Source organism: Pipistrellus kuhlii, unplaced genomic scaffold (genome assembly GCF_014108245.1).
Source record: "Pipistrellus kuhlii isolate mPipKuh1 unplaced genomic scaffold, mPipKuh1.p scaffold_m20_p_2, whole genome shotgun sequence".
In the NCBI taxonomy this organism is placed as follows: Eukaryota; Metazoa; Chordata; class Mammalia; order Chiroptera; family Vespertilionidae; genus Pipistrellus; species Pipistrellus kuhlii.
This window is the reverse complement of record NW_023425515.1, coordinates 147404023-147419412: the sequence shown is the minus strand read 5'-3', so window position 1 is coordinate 147419412 and position 15390 is coordinate 147404023. Positions and strand designations below refer to the sequence as shown.

At 42.1% G+C, this 15390-nt stretch overlaps 1 protein-coding gene across 5 annotated transcripts in view; it reads right to left on the bottom strand.

The window, feature by feature from the left end:
- PTGER3 (prostaglandin E receptor 3) overlaps positions 1-8383 on the bottom strand; it is a 110601-nt gene extending 102218 nt beyond the window's left edge. For 2 of the 5 annotated variants that reach the window (XM_036444472.2, XM_045584468.1), the window contains exon 1: positions 7303-8383. In XM_036444472.2, coding sequence (XP_036300365.1) covers positions 7303-8208 — 906 coding nt within the window. In that variant the 5' untranslated portion in view covers positions 8209-8383. The remainder of the gene's footprint in view (positions 1-7302) is intronic. The other 3 variants (XM_036444473.2, XM_045584466.1, XM_045584467.1) reach the window with 3 other exon arrangements.
- Positions 8384-15390: the final 7007 nt, after the last annotated feature.

Here is a 15390-nt window from a genome sequence, read left to right as displayed (position 1 = left end):
AATGCATCTAGTTTTTCACAATTTCGCTTTCATTCTTTTCAACATTAATAACATGATTCTTTTTCCAAATTTGTATGAATTACACCAACAGCAGCATATTCACAACCACAGAAAATGACACTTATTATGTATTCAGAAAGAGAAACAAAGAGATAGATAAAATCTACTTTCAGGAGATAGCCAGGGATTAGTGAAAAGTATATATTTAAAATTATATTTGATTTGTTTGGAATCAATAATTGCTTAAAAAACAACAACAACAAAACAAAAACAAAAAAAAAAAAAACCAGGCCTCCAGCTCCAACTTGACCTTTTGTTTTTGCATTACCAAGCTTTGTAAAAATAGTAATGATGTTTGTAATAGGATTTGTCCTGTACTTATATGACTCTTACCTAAATTAATAACTTTTTTTATTTTTAACAAAATTAAGGTGTGAAAAATCAAGCCCTCATCTTTCATCTCTGCCACCATCTTTCATTTTTAGATTTTTTAGGTTTTTAAAAATATATATTTTATCGATTTTTTACAGAGAGGAAGAGAGAGGGCTAGAGAGTTAGAAACATCGATGAAAGAGAGACATCCATCAGCTGCCTCTTGCACACCCTCTACTGGGGATGTGCCTGCAACCAAGGTACATGCCCTTGACCGGAATCGAACCCGGGACCTTTCAGTCTGCAAGCTGACGCTCTATCCACTGAGCCAAACCGGTTTCGGCTGTTTTTAGATTTTTTAAAAATATATATATTTTATTGATTTTTTACAAAGAGGAAGGGTGAGGATAGAAAGTTTAGAAACATTGATGAGAGAGAAAAGTTGATCAGCTGCCTCTTGCACAGCCTCCACTGGGGATGTGCCTGCAACCAAGATACATGTCCTTGACTGGAATCGAACCCAGGACCCTTCAGTCCACAGGCTGACTCTCTATCCACTGAGCCAAACCAGTTTCAGATTTATGATCCTTAAACACCTATCATAAAAATCAGTACTGGTGAAATAATATGTAGATTGTAAATGAGTGCCAAGATCAGCCCTTGAATCTCCTCCTTATGAATGTTACCCAAGAGAATGTCTGGGTGGGCTATTTGATGGTAAATTTATAGGCTGTGTTATTTGTAGGCTGCAAGTAATATTAATGCCTCGCCAGGATCTGGCCAATCTGTGAAGCAGTTTACAGCTGTGTAATTCTCATGCTGTGGTCTGAGTTCAGGCTCTTGCAAACTCAATTCTGAGCTGTGAGTCAGTAGTAACAATTTTGTTCAGCCCCAACATTACAGAAGAGAATAGATCACAAAAATATCAAGTGAATTATCTAAGCTCACACAATTAATTGCTTATGTAACCGGGACCAGACCCTGGCTTCTGATTTGGGTGCATAGATATTCAGTTAATAAGCATGTATTGGGAATACCTGTATGGCAGGCAATTATAGTTCCTAAGGAGGTGGGGAACAATCTGTGCACAGATACTTTACCTAACCTCAGGAGGTCAGCTAAACAATATGTCAATGAGGTGTCACTCAGTCTATGACAGGGAAATGCAAGGTGGGTGCTGTGTGGCCAAAGAGCTGGAGTACCCAACACAGACTAGAGAGGATCCCAGGAAAATGAACCTGTGGAAGCTTTCATAATTGAGTCATTGACCTTCCCAGCTTTTCAAAAGAGAACGGACAATGTGTCATAATTATGCTACAACTGTAGACTATCCGAACTTCTTCAAATCTAATGGCTTAAGGACTGTTTGATTCTTGGTTCTCTGATAAACTCAAAATAAAAATCTGTACTTTTTTTTTAAGCTCTGATTTATCTCAGTCTTCAAGTTATATTGGCTTCCTGGCTATATCATTCAGATAATCCACTATCTTATAAACTGTTTCCAAAAACCATAGTCACTTAGAATCCCCCATTCTTACAAAAATAAAGTAAAATCCTAAGTTTCTCATCCTGATACATTGAATCATGATTCTCCCAAATAAGAAAACCTGAGAAGAATATAAATAGGAAAAGACCTTGGGTATTTATTAGCCCTACTGCTGCACTTACAGACGAAAGGATATGTATCTTACCCAGTGCCATGATTAGCAATAGAACTCACCGCCTCCATCTAAGCTAAGCAAGCACATAAACAACAACAAAAATGGAAAATAAACTCAGAGCCAGATATCAGAAATTATTCTAATTCTAATATAGTTTACACTTGAGTTATTCATCTGAATGATATTGAAAACAGTGGCACTTTTACAGGAACCTGTTAAATGAGGTAATTTACCAAGGTAAATAGGACAGAGTAGATAGGTAAGAAATGCTTGTTGAATCACTCACTCCTGCCATTTCTAATAGCATTAGTTCTCTCTTACCTTTCCTTCTCTGACTCATCTCTTCCCACTGTCTCTGACCTAAGGCCCTAACCAGCCTGCAAAAGCAAGCCATGCCTGATCTCGCTTTCCCTTTTCCAACTCAAACCCATTGCACTGCCAGACTTTTAAAAGTCCTCTCCCCTCGATGGGGGGAAAGGGAGACATACATAATACTTTAAATAAAAAAGAATTAAAGAAAATAAAAATCCGCTCCGCTCCCCTCTTTAAAAAAAAAAAGAGAGAGAGAGATTGAACTGCCCACTGCTAAAAGAACACAAATTTCATCCTCTGTTCATCTTAACTACCTCAATTTGGCCCCATAAGCCTTTCCAATCCATTTTTCCCATATTTCCTGTGTGCACACTTTATTTCTCTGGCTGGCTTCGTGGGCGACTTGCTGTCAGCCCAGAGTTCAAGGTATGTCATCCTACCACCTCCCAGAAGCCTACTCTGGCAAGTTTAAAAGGGCTTTCTTCTCAGAATCAAAGGCATTAAATGCATTCTATCTTGTACTGTTCTCTAATTGTTTTGCTCATAAATGTGGCAACTCTTGTTCTCTGAACAGATAACTCTGACCAAGTTTCCAAAAGTCTTAATATACCTTCCACAGTGCCTAAAATGTATTGTAGTACAATAAAAAATGTAAAAAAAATGCTAAAAAAATCTCAATTCTTACAAAAGATTTTCCCTATGATGCCAATTCACACAGTTAATCATTTCCCCAGAAACTATATTCTGAAATTTATAGGAAGTGAAAATTAGTGATTGAACAGAACATTTTAATACTATAACACACAGAGAACATTATGCTGAGTGAAATAAGCCAGTCAATGAAAGAAAAACACCACATGACCTCACTCATTTATGGATAATAAAGAACCTTATCAACTGATGAACAAAAAGATAGATACAGAGACAGTAAAGCAATAAACAACAGACTGTCAAATTACTTCGGGGAGGGTAGGGAGATATGGGGGAGATAAGAGATCAACTGAAGGACTTGTATGCATGCATATAAGCATAACCAATGGACGCAAAACTCTGGAGAGGGAGGGCATGAATGGGTGTGTGTGTGGGGGGGGTAATGGTAAGATATGTACACATATAATACCTTAATAAAAAAAAAAGGGGGGGGGAGAAAAAAAATACTATAATGCAGGATTATTTCTGTAAAATAACTTAGCATGTATAGTATATTTCAGGCAAATTTCATTTGCCAAAATATCAGGGATTCCTTTAATTAAAAAATAAAGTTACATCTACACTGTGAGCTTTCTTCTTGAACGGAAGCATTGCTGTCTGCATCTGTGGAGCCTGAGCAGGGAGTGTGCTGGTTCAGGGTGAAAGACAAACATTTCTAAGGCTGCTTTTATCCAGTTCCAAGGTTGCAAGTGAGAAATTCTGTTCCTCATACCTCCCTTTTCACAATGTTGAGAGTTACTTTATATTTACTGTTTTTAAGAGAGCTATAGCAATTGCCACACTCTACCTGCTGGGGGAATGCCTTGGTTTACAAAAGCACAAAATGTACTCATACAACACCCTAAGGGTATTCCTACTTCTGGAATCTTGGCTATCATGTCAAATAACGAAACTATTAGGCAACTGTGGTTTATATAAAACTAATATAATAATAATAATAACACATCAAACTGCATGCGGAGTCAACTGGCTAATTCTGAATGATGGCAAATAAAACATGAATGGGGCGAAGAATCACAGACACGATGACACAGTTTCCCAGTGTATTTTCAATTTCACATCTTGCTTTTGTGAAGTTTCTGGGGAAAATAAGAAATAAAAAAGCTCTTATTTGCACCACAGATAACCTAAATTGAAGTATTTATGTGGTGGGAACTTGTAGCAGTTGAGATGCTTTCTTACTCTCTTCTCTCCTAAGTTTTCTAGCAGTAACGATGGGATGTTATTATAATCATGACAAACTTCCAAGAAAATATATGCTTGGGGTTCTTTTAAGGAGGGAGTTTAGATCATTAGATTAATTGAGCTAACAGGGCATCTATATTTTATCCAGAGTTAAGAAGAAAAAAGTGCAGAATATGATCTCTCACTTGAACATTAGTACACTGAAATTTCAATTCACTAAGTTCTAGTGTTTTTATTCTTTTTTAAATATATTTTATTGATTTTTTACAGAGAGGAAAGGAGAGGGATAGAGAGTTAGAAACATCGATGAGAGAGAATCGTTGATTAGCTGCCTCTTGCACACCTCCTACTGGGGATGTGCCCGCAACCCAGGTACATGCCTCTTCACCGGAATCGAACCCGGGATCCTTCAGTCCACAGGCTGACGTTCTATCACTGAGCCAAACCGGTTTTGACTAGTGTTTTTATTCTTATAATTCCCTCACTTATTAAGGAAGCAGTTTTGCCAGTTTATTTCCTTTTAAATAATTCCACCTTTTTACTGATATTTAGGGGGTTAATTTCAATATGGCATAAAGCAGACAATAGATCCATTTGCTTTAGTTTAAGAAGTACCTATTTTGCAAATCTTGAATTTCTCCTCTTTGATATAATCAATCACGTTAAAAAATTTTAAGTTCACCGAGACTTGGTTTGGTTCAGTGGATAGAGCATTGGTCTGCAGACTGAGGGGTCCCAGGTTCTATTCCGGTCAAGGGCATGTACATTGGTTGAGGGCACATCCCTGGTGGAGGGTGTGTGGGAGGCAGCTGGTCGATGTTTCTCTCTCATCGATGTTTCTAGCTCTCTATCCCTCTCCCTTCCTCTGTGAAAAATTATTGAAATATATTTAAAAAAATTTTTTAAGTTCAATGTTTTTATGAGAACCAAATTAATGAAATACCTGATAAAATAATGCAAACCTATAGATGTTGTTTGAATGCAGATATTAACTGAACTTAAATAAGACTTTCAAAATACCATCTGTCTTAAGAAAGTAAGTTTGGCCATTCTGGGCTACGATTCTCAGAACTGATCTAAATTCTTCCTAAGGTCACCAAGCTCATGGTATTAGATAAAAGTTTTAAGATAAAAGACACACTACTATACAAAGTATCTCATCTAGTTAAAAAAAAAAAACACAAAACAAAACACTATAAGTTCGGTTAACTGTATGAATAAGCATTTTATTCATACGCCTTAACTGCATTTTTTTTTTTCCAGGAAATAGTGTGATAGAGCAAACTCAAGAACCTGGGACTCAAATGACAGTTGGGAAAAACTCAGAATCTTGGTTGCCTTTAAAGTTATGTTAATTATCATAGTAAAGTGTCCATTATTTAGAACTCCTTTCCCCCTCCTTTTGGCCACCTACGCACTCCATTCCTCAGCCACAGAAGTAAATATGTCTAAAATTGGCGTTGGTTTTGATAAGCCACGGTGCCGACATCAGCCGGAATTCTGGGACCGTGCAGCAGCGTGAGGCCAGTGAGGTCCCAAAGAGCTCTCCGTGTCACTGCTTGTCGTCACTGATTTGTGGCCAAGATTTGTGCTCCAACTATAGACACCAGTCAAACACAGGTGTTCTGGAATATCTGCTTTGTCAAGTGAAGGGCATGTTGGAAGGGAAAAGGAACTGGTGGGTCTATTTTTCAATACAAGAGATTTAAAACGATAAGTGGTACACAACAATTTTCTTTAAAAAAAAAAAAGGTTTTTTAAAATTGATTTTAGAGAAATAGGAGGGAGAGGGAGAGAGAAACATTGATTGGCTGCCTCCCCCATGCAACCCAGGCATGAGCTCTGACCAGGAATAAAATTAGTGAACTCTAGGAGCATGGGATGATACTCAACCGACTGGCCAGGGCAGTGCCAACGTATTTGACATCACTGAACTGGACACATAACACGGTAAAGTTTACTACAATTTAAAATGTATATTTTACCACCATTGAAAAGGAAAAACGACATGTGTGTGGGTTCTGAAAACCATATCCATGGGTTTCGGAAGTTTTTCGCAACTGTCTAATACATTTCCGGGTCCCATATAAAATCTGTGAAAACTCTGCCAGGTTGTTCTTTCTGCAACAGAGCAACTATTAAGCCATTCTGCTTCAGGCCTCAATAATCCTCCATTCACCAGGAATTCGTAAACAGCACTTACCTGCAGAAATCTCCAGCTAAAAGTAACATAGAGGAAAGTCTGAGGTAAGAGTGGCTGTAAGACAAGGAGCCCGTGGCAACATCATCTGCTGCCCCCAAACTGTGCGCCCCTGTGCGGAGCTGGGAAGCGCAGAAACCTCTACCTCCTTCCCCAGGATTGGCCTCACTCCCAGTCCTGAATAGCTGCCATCAGGGCGAGCAAAGGCTGGTGGGCAGGAGTTACAAGGCCTCCGGGTCCACCGACTCACTGACAGTTCAAGCCCTTCCAGAGGGTCCAGCACCCTGCCTAAGAGCTGGAGCTGGCTGCAGCCACTCTCCGCCTCTAATGGAAAGTGAACCTGTTAGGAGGGCAAGTGCGGGCTGGGCTGGGCTGAGGGAGCGCCCAGAGGCTCCAAAGCTGCAAGAGCTGTGCCTGCCCGAGGTCGCAGGGAGAGGATTTTGCAGACTGAAAAGCGCTTCAACCTGCGAGAGGTCTTTGAAATAAGGGGAAAACCCAGAGCCACAGGCTACAGCTGTCATCACCATTCTGTTTATAATGCACCCAAGAGAAAACTTTATCTCTGCAGGCGCACTGAACTCAAGACCTGGGTGTCCTCTGACTCTCTCCGATTAAAATGTGAGCGTCCTGGTGCTCTCCACCTGCGTATAACCAGAACCTAATGCAATCAATCTATGGTACTTTGATGGTGCTCAACAAATAAGTGAGGGACTCCACTAGGAAGCTGCCACCCAGAAAGCACGGGCAGAAAGATCTCCCCGATGTTCTACAGATGCAAACACACCTCTGCAGGTGCTGTCCCTTGGAGATAGATGTCTCTGTTGCCTGCAGGTGACTTCCCCATACCCGGGCACTACCTACCAGCAACGGTGACCAGCAGACCGACAGCACGCACATGATCCCCATGAGCTGGATGGCCGTCTCGGTGGTGATCCTCCCCCACTGGGCGCTGGACTGCGAGGCCATGGCCTTGGCTCGGCAGCGGGACACCAAGGCCTTGATGGTGGCCAGGTTGCAGGCGAACGTGACGGCGAGCGCCGAGAGCCCCAGGAAGGCAAAGGTGGAGGCGAAGAAGAGGTTGCCCCAGTTTCGCGGGGAGGTCGTCCCGTTGTTGCCGCCGCCCCCTCCCCCGGTGCTGATGAAGCACCACGTCCCGGGCCACTGCACGGTGTACTGGCCCACGCCCAGCACGGGCAGCAGGGCGAAGGCCAGCGCCGCCAGCCACACGCCGAGCAGCACCGCGCGGGTGGCGCGCGTCTTCATGTGGCTCGCGTACCAGTGCGGCGCGCGGATGGCCAGCGCCCGCTCGATGGCCATGGCGCTGGCCACGAAGAGCGAGGACAGGCCGAACACGGTCATGGTCAGGCCGAAGAAAGTGCACAGCCGCCCCGACGGGTCCAGGTGCTCCCAGCGCTGCTCGGACAGGTACACCACGATGACCACGGGGCTGGTGAGCAGCTGCCCCACCAGGTCGGTGAGCGCCAGCCAGCCGATGCACAGCAGGAACGACTTCTTGCGCTTGCTCTCCCGGCGCCGGTAGCTCCGCGACACCAGCAGCATGGCCAGCGCGTTGCCCACGAAGCCGGTGAGGAGCATGGTGATGGGGTACACCACCGACACCGAGCGGCAGTCCTCGCCGGGCTCCGGGGCGCGCGTGAGGTTGCCCCGCGCCTCCGGCGAGCGCCCGGGCGCCCACAGGCCCGGGTAGGAGGAGTGGTTGAGGCGGGTGCAGAAAGGGGCGCCTCCGACGCCCCGGGCTTCCTTCATGTTCGCTTCGAGGGGAGGGTCCGACGGCGCCCGGAGAAAAGCAGCGGCTGCTGGGCGGCGGGGCGCTGGGGGAGGCGGCGGAGGTCTGGAGCGACCCGGGCAGGAGCCGGGGCGGGGCTGTCTGCCATGGTGCGGGCGCAGCCGCCGCCTCACTCACTGGGCTGCATGGACCGCCGCGGCGCCGGGCTTGGTGGTGGCCCAGGTGGCAGCCGCGCCGTCGGCTCCTCCGGGAAGCCGGGAGCTCCCGGGCTCGCCGGGCGCCTCGCCCCTTCTATAAGGACGGGGGGCGGGGCGCCGTGGGTGTGGGCTGGGAGCGGTGGGAGGAGCGGGGACAGCCCGCTGAGCGCGGCTCTCCGCTGCGGAGGGAGGGCGGGCGACCCTGGCCGCGGGAGGTGGGAAAACAGAACCTCCAAGGGGGATCCGGTGGAAATGCGCGCCTTCTGGCCCGACCGGACGCCCTGCCCGCTCTGCGTTCCCTCCTGGCTCTGCCAGAGGAGCGTCCAGGGGGGGCGGGGGGGGGGGGGGGGGGGGGGGGGGGGGGGGGGGGGGGGGGGGGTGCTGAAATGTCTCCCTGGACCTTCCCAGCTCCAGGCTGGTTGCCAAGGCGCATCGACAGCGCCCGCCCTCCTCCTCCACCCACAGGGACCGGTCCTCCCCCTGAACATCTCTTGTATCCCGGGCAAGTGCAACTCACCTGGCCCAAAGTATTCTAGGCAAACCGCACTCCTTTGCAAAGTTGATTGTGAACTTTTTTCACTTCCTGCTTCAGGACTCTGGAATGATCGCGAGCAGGAGCGGCTGCTCTGAGCCCCTGAGGTTGCACTGAAACTTCTAAAACGAGCGGTGCCTTGGGACTCGAGGAGATAGGTACAGGGAAGCAAAATAAAATCTGATGGTCGAATTAAAAAAATGAAGATGTCCCAGCTCCCACCTATAACCCCTCTCCCCTTATAAACAAGCCAGATAAGACAGCCAAGGTGGTTAGGGGCAGGTGGCCGCCTCTTGCATACCGGGGATCCTGCAGTCAAATGCTGTGGGAAATGGGGGTGGCAGGAAGGGGGGGGGGGGGAGCGGGAGAGAGGCATGCTTTCACAAAGCCTGCAACCATTCTTCTAAATTAAGACTGGAAGCTGTATTTGGATGTTTGGAAGGCCTTCGCCTTCAGTGAGTGCCTAGTAATGTGTTTTATTAAGATAATATTTTGTTTTCACAAGTATTGCCTCATTTTATGGGAGATCTCCAAGGTCCCCTTGCTGCTATTATTCCCTTTTATGGAAACCAAGGCTCCATAATGTTAAAATATATGTCCAACGTTTTTTCAGCAATTCAATTCCCGTCTCTTCTCATAGCACAGATGGGTACCATCAACACTCTCAGGTGAAAATCAATGGTAAGACCAGTTGTTGCCAAATCTCAAAAGGGCTTTGTCTGTCCATGAAAAGATTGTAAGAATTATGTACAAACTTCATGTTTCCTCATAGTTAAGAAAATTAGACCTAATCAGATAGAACTATGACCATGATTCAGACTTCAAATCGACTTTTTTATTTTTTTGGTTTGAATTTCCTTATTAAGGTATCACATATTTGTCCTCATCCCCTCATTCCTATCCAAAACCCCTCCCCACGCATGCCCTCACCCCTTCAGATCAACTTTTAGAGTTGATCAGTTTGTCATTTCTAGGTGGTATCCTTGGAAAATGTAAATAAGTGGTAGATTATGAGAATGGAATATGTATTATTTTTTTCTAAATGTTATTCTAAAAGGATACATTTTAAAATATATATTTTATTAATTTTTTAGAGAGGGTTAGAAACATCAATGAGAAACATCTGATCAGCTGCCTCCTGCACACCCCCTATTGGGTATGTGCCTGCAACCAAGGTACATGCCCTTGACCTGAAATGAACCTGGGACCTTTTAGTCCGCAGGCTGAAGCTCTACCCACTGAGCAAAACCAGTTAGGGCTCTCCTGCCTTTTTTTTCTGTGCTATTTTCATACTGGGAGTTTGAAAAAATATCTTTATAAGATGCTATATTTTTTTAAAGGAGAAAAGGTAAAACATAACTTAAAACGCCATTTTAACATGAGTTAATCCCATTACTAATTTTGTGATTTGCTATCATATGAAAAATTTCTTAAACTTTCCAATTTTATTTCTTTGTAACGTCACATTTCTTAGAACAATAGTAAGGGGGGAAAAATAGCGAAGTGGCTTACTTTTTAAATGTTCACTAAATTTTTGTCTTACTACTTTGAATTATTTTTAACCCCCAGATTAGGAAAGTATTTTTCTAGAATGCCATTTGAAAAATAAAATGTTTGATGGCATTCTTAGATATACACTTTATCCAAAGAAAGTACACATTAAAATTTTTGGCAATAAATTTCTAGTGTAATTATATATTTAAAAAACATAAGATCTTTTCATGATTTATATAGCTAAGAAAGCAAAGCTGAATTATCATTTTATTTATGAATGTGACTTTAAAATTTTACTCTCTCAACAAAATTGGAAAAGATATAGCCACCGAAAATAGGTTTATGGTTGTCAGAGGGAACGGAAGTTGGGGTGCTGGGTGAAAGAGATAAAGGGATTAGAAGTGCAATCCCTTTACAAATTGATAGCTAAAAAATAATGGCAGGGACATAAAGTTCAGCATAGGAAACAAAGTCAATAATATTGCAATGACTATGTGTGGTGCCAGGTGGGCACTAGAAATCTTAGATGGAATACTTTGTAAAGTTTATGATTATCTAACCACTATGCTATATACCTGAAACTATTACAAAATAATGTTAAATAAAAACTGTAATTTAAAAATGTTTTAAAGTTCTTAACCCCTTTACTCACCTCTACACTAATGCACCATTAGATCTCTTGTGTAACACTTTCCTTCTTTCAATTTTTGTCTGTTTTGTAACTATTCACATTGCAAAACTGATTTGGGGGATCTGAGGATTCACATAAATAGGACACTGGCAGTTGGATTGTCTGGCATCTTTTTTTTTAAATATATATTTTATTGGTTTTATACAAAGAGGAAGAGGAAAGTCAGAAACATCGATCAGCCGCCTCTTGCACACCCCCTACTGGGGATGTGCCCGCAATGTCTGGCATCTTTTAAAAAACAAACTGATTTTAAAGAGACAGAAAACATCTGTGTGAAAGAGAAACATCTATAGGCTGGTGCTGCTTCTCACTTTGACTGGGAACCAACCAGGGACTGAACCCGCAACCTGAATATATGCCTGGACCCACAACCTAGCTACCAGGCCAGTTGCCTGTTTGGTACTTTCTGATGTTAGAGCAGAAAAAATATAAATTTCTGAATTTTGGTCACCAGCACCCTCTAGTGACCAAAAGTTCTAATAACAATTTTTGAAAGACACATTTTGCTTAAGAAACCTGATAGCTTTCTTAGGGATCTATTGACTTAACTCTGGTTCTTTCGTTTTCCTTTGAGTGCACAAACTGGCATGTCTGCTTAATTGATAAACCAGTGGAGGATTAAAATTATAGTCAGATAATGAAATAGCAAGTTCAAATATTTTTTAAAGATTTAAAGTATATATTCACACTAGAGGCCTGGTGCACAAAATTCATACACTTGAGGGAAGGGGTGGGGTCCCTCAGCCCAGCCTTCACTCTCTCCAATCTGGAACTGCCTGGGGGGGACATCTGACTGGCAGTCAGATATCCCTCTCACAATCTGGGACTGTTGACTACCAACTGCTTGCCTGCCTGCCTCCCTGCCAACCTGATCACTCCCAACCACTCCCATCAGCCTGATCAACATCTAACTGCTCCCCTGATGACCTGATCACCACCAACTGCACTCCCCTGGCAGATATCTTGTGACCACATGGGGGCAGCCATCTTGTGTGAGGGTGTAATTTCAACTTGAATATTCTCTATTATATAAGAAGATATATATTTTAACTAAATTTTTACTATAGAAAGGACTTTAATCCACAAATTTAATTGTATTACTCCTGCATCTTACATTTTAAAATTTATAACTATTAATATTGCTTGAGCTATTTACTTCTACTGGATTTCTATTAAGAAATGTTAACATAGCCCTAGCTGGTCTGGCTCAGTGGATAGACCATCAGCCTATGGACTGAAGGGTCCCAGACCCAATTCCAATCAAAGGCACATGCTGGGGTTGTGGGTTTGATCCCCAGTAGGAGTGCAGGAGGCAGCAGGTCAATGACTCTCATCACTGATGTTTTCTATCCCTCTCTCCTCCCCCCTTCCTCTCTGATATCAATGAAAATGTACGTATATATTAAGACTCCCTTGTTAAACATTACCTGACAGGCTGTTCTAAGGGCTACGACTACTAGGTAAAGACATGGTCTATCAAGAAATTCACCTAGCCGAAACCAGTTTGGCTCAGTGTAGAGCGTTGGTCTGCAGACTGAAAGGTCCCAGGTTCGATTCTGGTCAATGGCACGTACATTGGTTGCAGGCACATCCCCGGTAGGGGGTGTGAAAGAGGCAGCTGGTCGATGTTTCTCTCATTGACGTTTCTAGCTCTCTCCCCTTTCCTCTCTGTAAAATATCAATAAAATATATTTTAAAAATTCACCTAACTCCTATAACTCAGAAATACCAGGGATGGCATTCTTAGTATTCCCAATTGAGTCATGAAGGCCAAGTGTGAAAGGGACAACAGTAGAGCGTGTGCAGGGCATTTAAGTAACAGGAAACTTGTACAAAAATGAAAGTCTATCTCAGGTAGTTCATGTGTGGCCAAGTATATTAGATTTGGAGTTTGGGAGGATGGGATGGCGAGATGTCAGTACTCAAAAAAATAAACATGACCTTTTTATGACATATAGATTGTACTTTAATCCTGAAAGCCATGGAAAGACACTGAAATGACAAACAGAACTGATAAGTTAAAAAGACCATTTTGGTACCAATGTTTGGTGAAATATTAGCAATTACTATGGAAAACCTATTTGCCAGAAAAAGCTGGAGGCCAGATGACCATTGAGGAGGCAAGTGTAATAGCTTAGAAACCAAAGTAGTGTGGAGCAGTGTGGTTTTGAGGCTTGGAGGTAGTAGAACTATTAATTCTAAGTAAATCAGATTTGGTTTAGAGTAGGGAAGCAATAGAGAATCAGGATTCCTTCCTATTGACTGGTCACCCCAATTAGAAAGACAAAGAGGAAAGAAAATAAAACTAAAATTCCAAAGTTACTGATAATGCTGTTTATTGATATGAATATAATACTGCTTTTGGTGGACAGTGGGAGAATTTAGGTATGGTGAAACTGACACTTATTTAACGGGAGACAGATACACAGTGGGTAGAGATATGTATTTGATGCTGTAAAAAGGAATAAGTAGGAAATAAAATTTGAGTATTGGTATTATATGAAACATCTGAAGACATGAGCAGAGGGTAAAATAACAGTCAATATTTGTTATATACTTATGTGCCAAACATAAAGAACATGACTGGGGTCAGAGCTATCATGAAAAATTCAAAGCAGGTACTTAACTCTAGGGGAAAATATAGAAATTACTACTGCCAATTCTAAACTGGATCACACCCATTAAAGCAAACATTACTAGTACTTCATATTACATTCAAGTTGGAGGTACTAAGCCTTTGAGATGACTCCACTAACAGGCTACAGATGTTTCATTTTTAGAGATATTGTAAAGGTCTTTACCTCATTAGTTTCCATCAGTGTTCAATGTGGTACAGTTTAATTCAGACAGTATTACGAATTCCTCTTTTTCCAAGGTTTCCCATAGCCAGTTATTTTCAGTCCTCTAAAGATGTGATCAAATCTTAAACCCTCACAAATTAGCTCACCTTATTAATCTATAAGGTTTCATTCAGGCAAAATTGATTCTTCCCATTTTACTAGTTGTTTTTCCCTACCACAAAAAATTCTATGGAATGTTCTTCCACTGGATTCAATTAATAGGAAAGGGGTTGTCTTATACATTTTTAGCTTTAAATCCAGGTGTTTTACTTGTGTAATGTTCAATAGCTTTCTTCATAATCTTCTTCTTAGATGTATTTTAATACCTCATCAAAGTTTTTGTGAATTTATCTGGTTATTTTATTTTTCTTATACTAGTACCTTTTATTTTGATAAAATATAGACATTTAGGAACTATTACTAATTACACATTTATCTTCTGTTTCTGTGTTTAATGCTACAACACCCCATATATCCTGGGTAAGCACCATTGTGCTAGTGTGGCTGGGGGAAAAAATCATAATGTGTTTACTGGTCACTGTGACTACAAACTTAGCTCTAATGCTACATGGATCCATTCCTCCTGTTAATCCAACTGTCAAGGCCCCTATTAAAAGTTGACACCACCGCCACCACATTGCTAGATCCCATTCCCTTAAGTATTTGATGAACCTCTTTTACACTTCTTCCTTCTCTCCATCATTTACTTTCTGTTCTATTGGAGTACGGAGGATTGTCAAAGACACAGGAGCCAACCTGAAAAAATTCCCAATGGCTCAAGATGGAACAATTTGAACCATAAACACTGCATTGGACTATGACCTAAAGTCTAAAATAAATAAATATGCATGAGTCTATGCTGATATAAAGCAGCAGTCAAAACTTTCTTACGGAAGAATCCAAATTATGAAGACAGCCTTCCCCCATAACAGACAGCATTTAATAGTGCCACTCCCATCCGTACGCTGAAGGTGGGCTATACTTAATGATTTGCTACCAAAGGAGTGGGAGTAGGTTAAGAAACTAACTACAATAGTGTATTAGAGCAATTCCTGCCTTAACCAAGTGACGAAGGTTAATGTCTCTCCAAAGATGTCATATGGATACCATATAACTCTGGTATGATGTGTTAAGAGCACTTTTCCTCTATGGTATTCATATTCCAAAAAACCATATCCTCAGTCTAATAACAAGGAAATATATGGACAACCTTAAAATGAGAGGACATTTATAGGATATCCAGTCACTATTCCTCAAAATTGTCAGTCATCAAAAGCAAAAAAAAAAAAAAAAGTCAGACCAGAGAGGAAAATGTGGCACCTGGATTGGATCTAAGAGCAAAGTAATGAAAAAATGGTAAAATTCAAATAAAATCTGACAGTAATAATATACCAATGCTGCTTTCTTAGTTTTGACAAAAATATGTGGTAATGTCTTGATGATGGTAG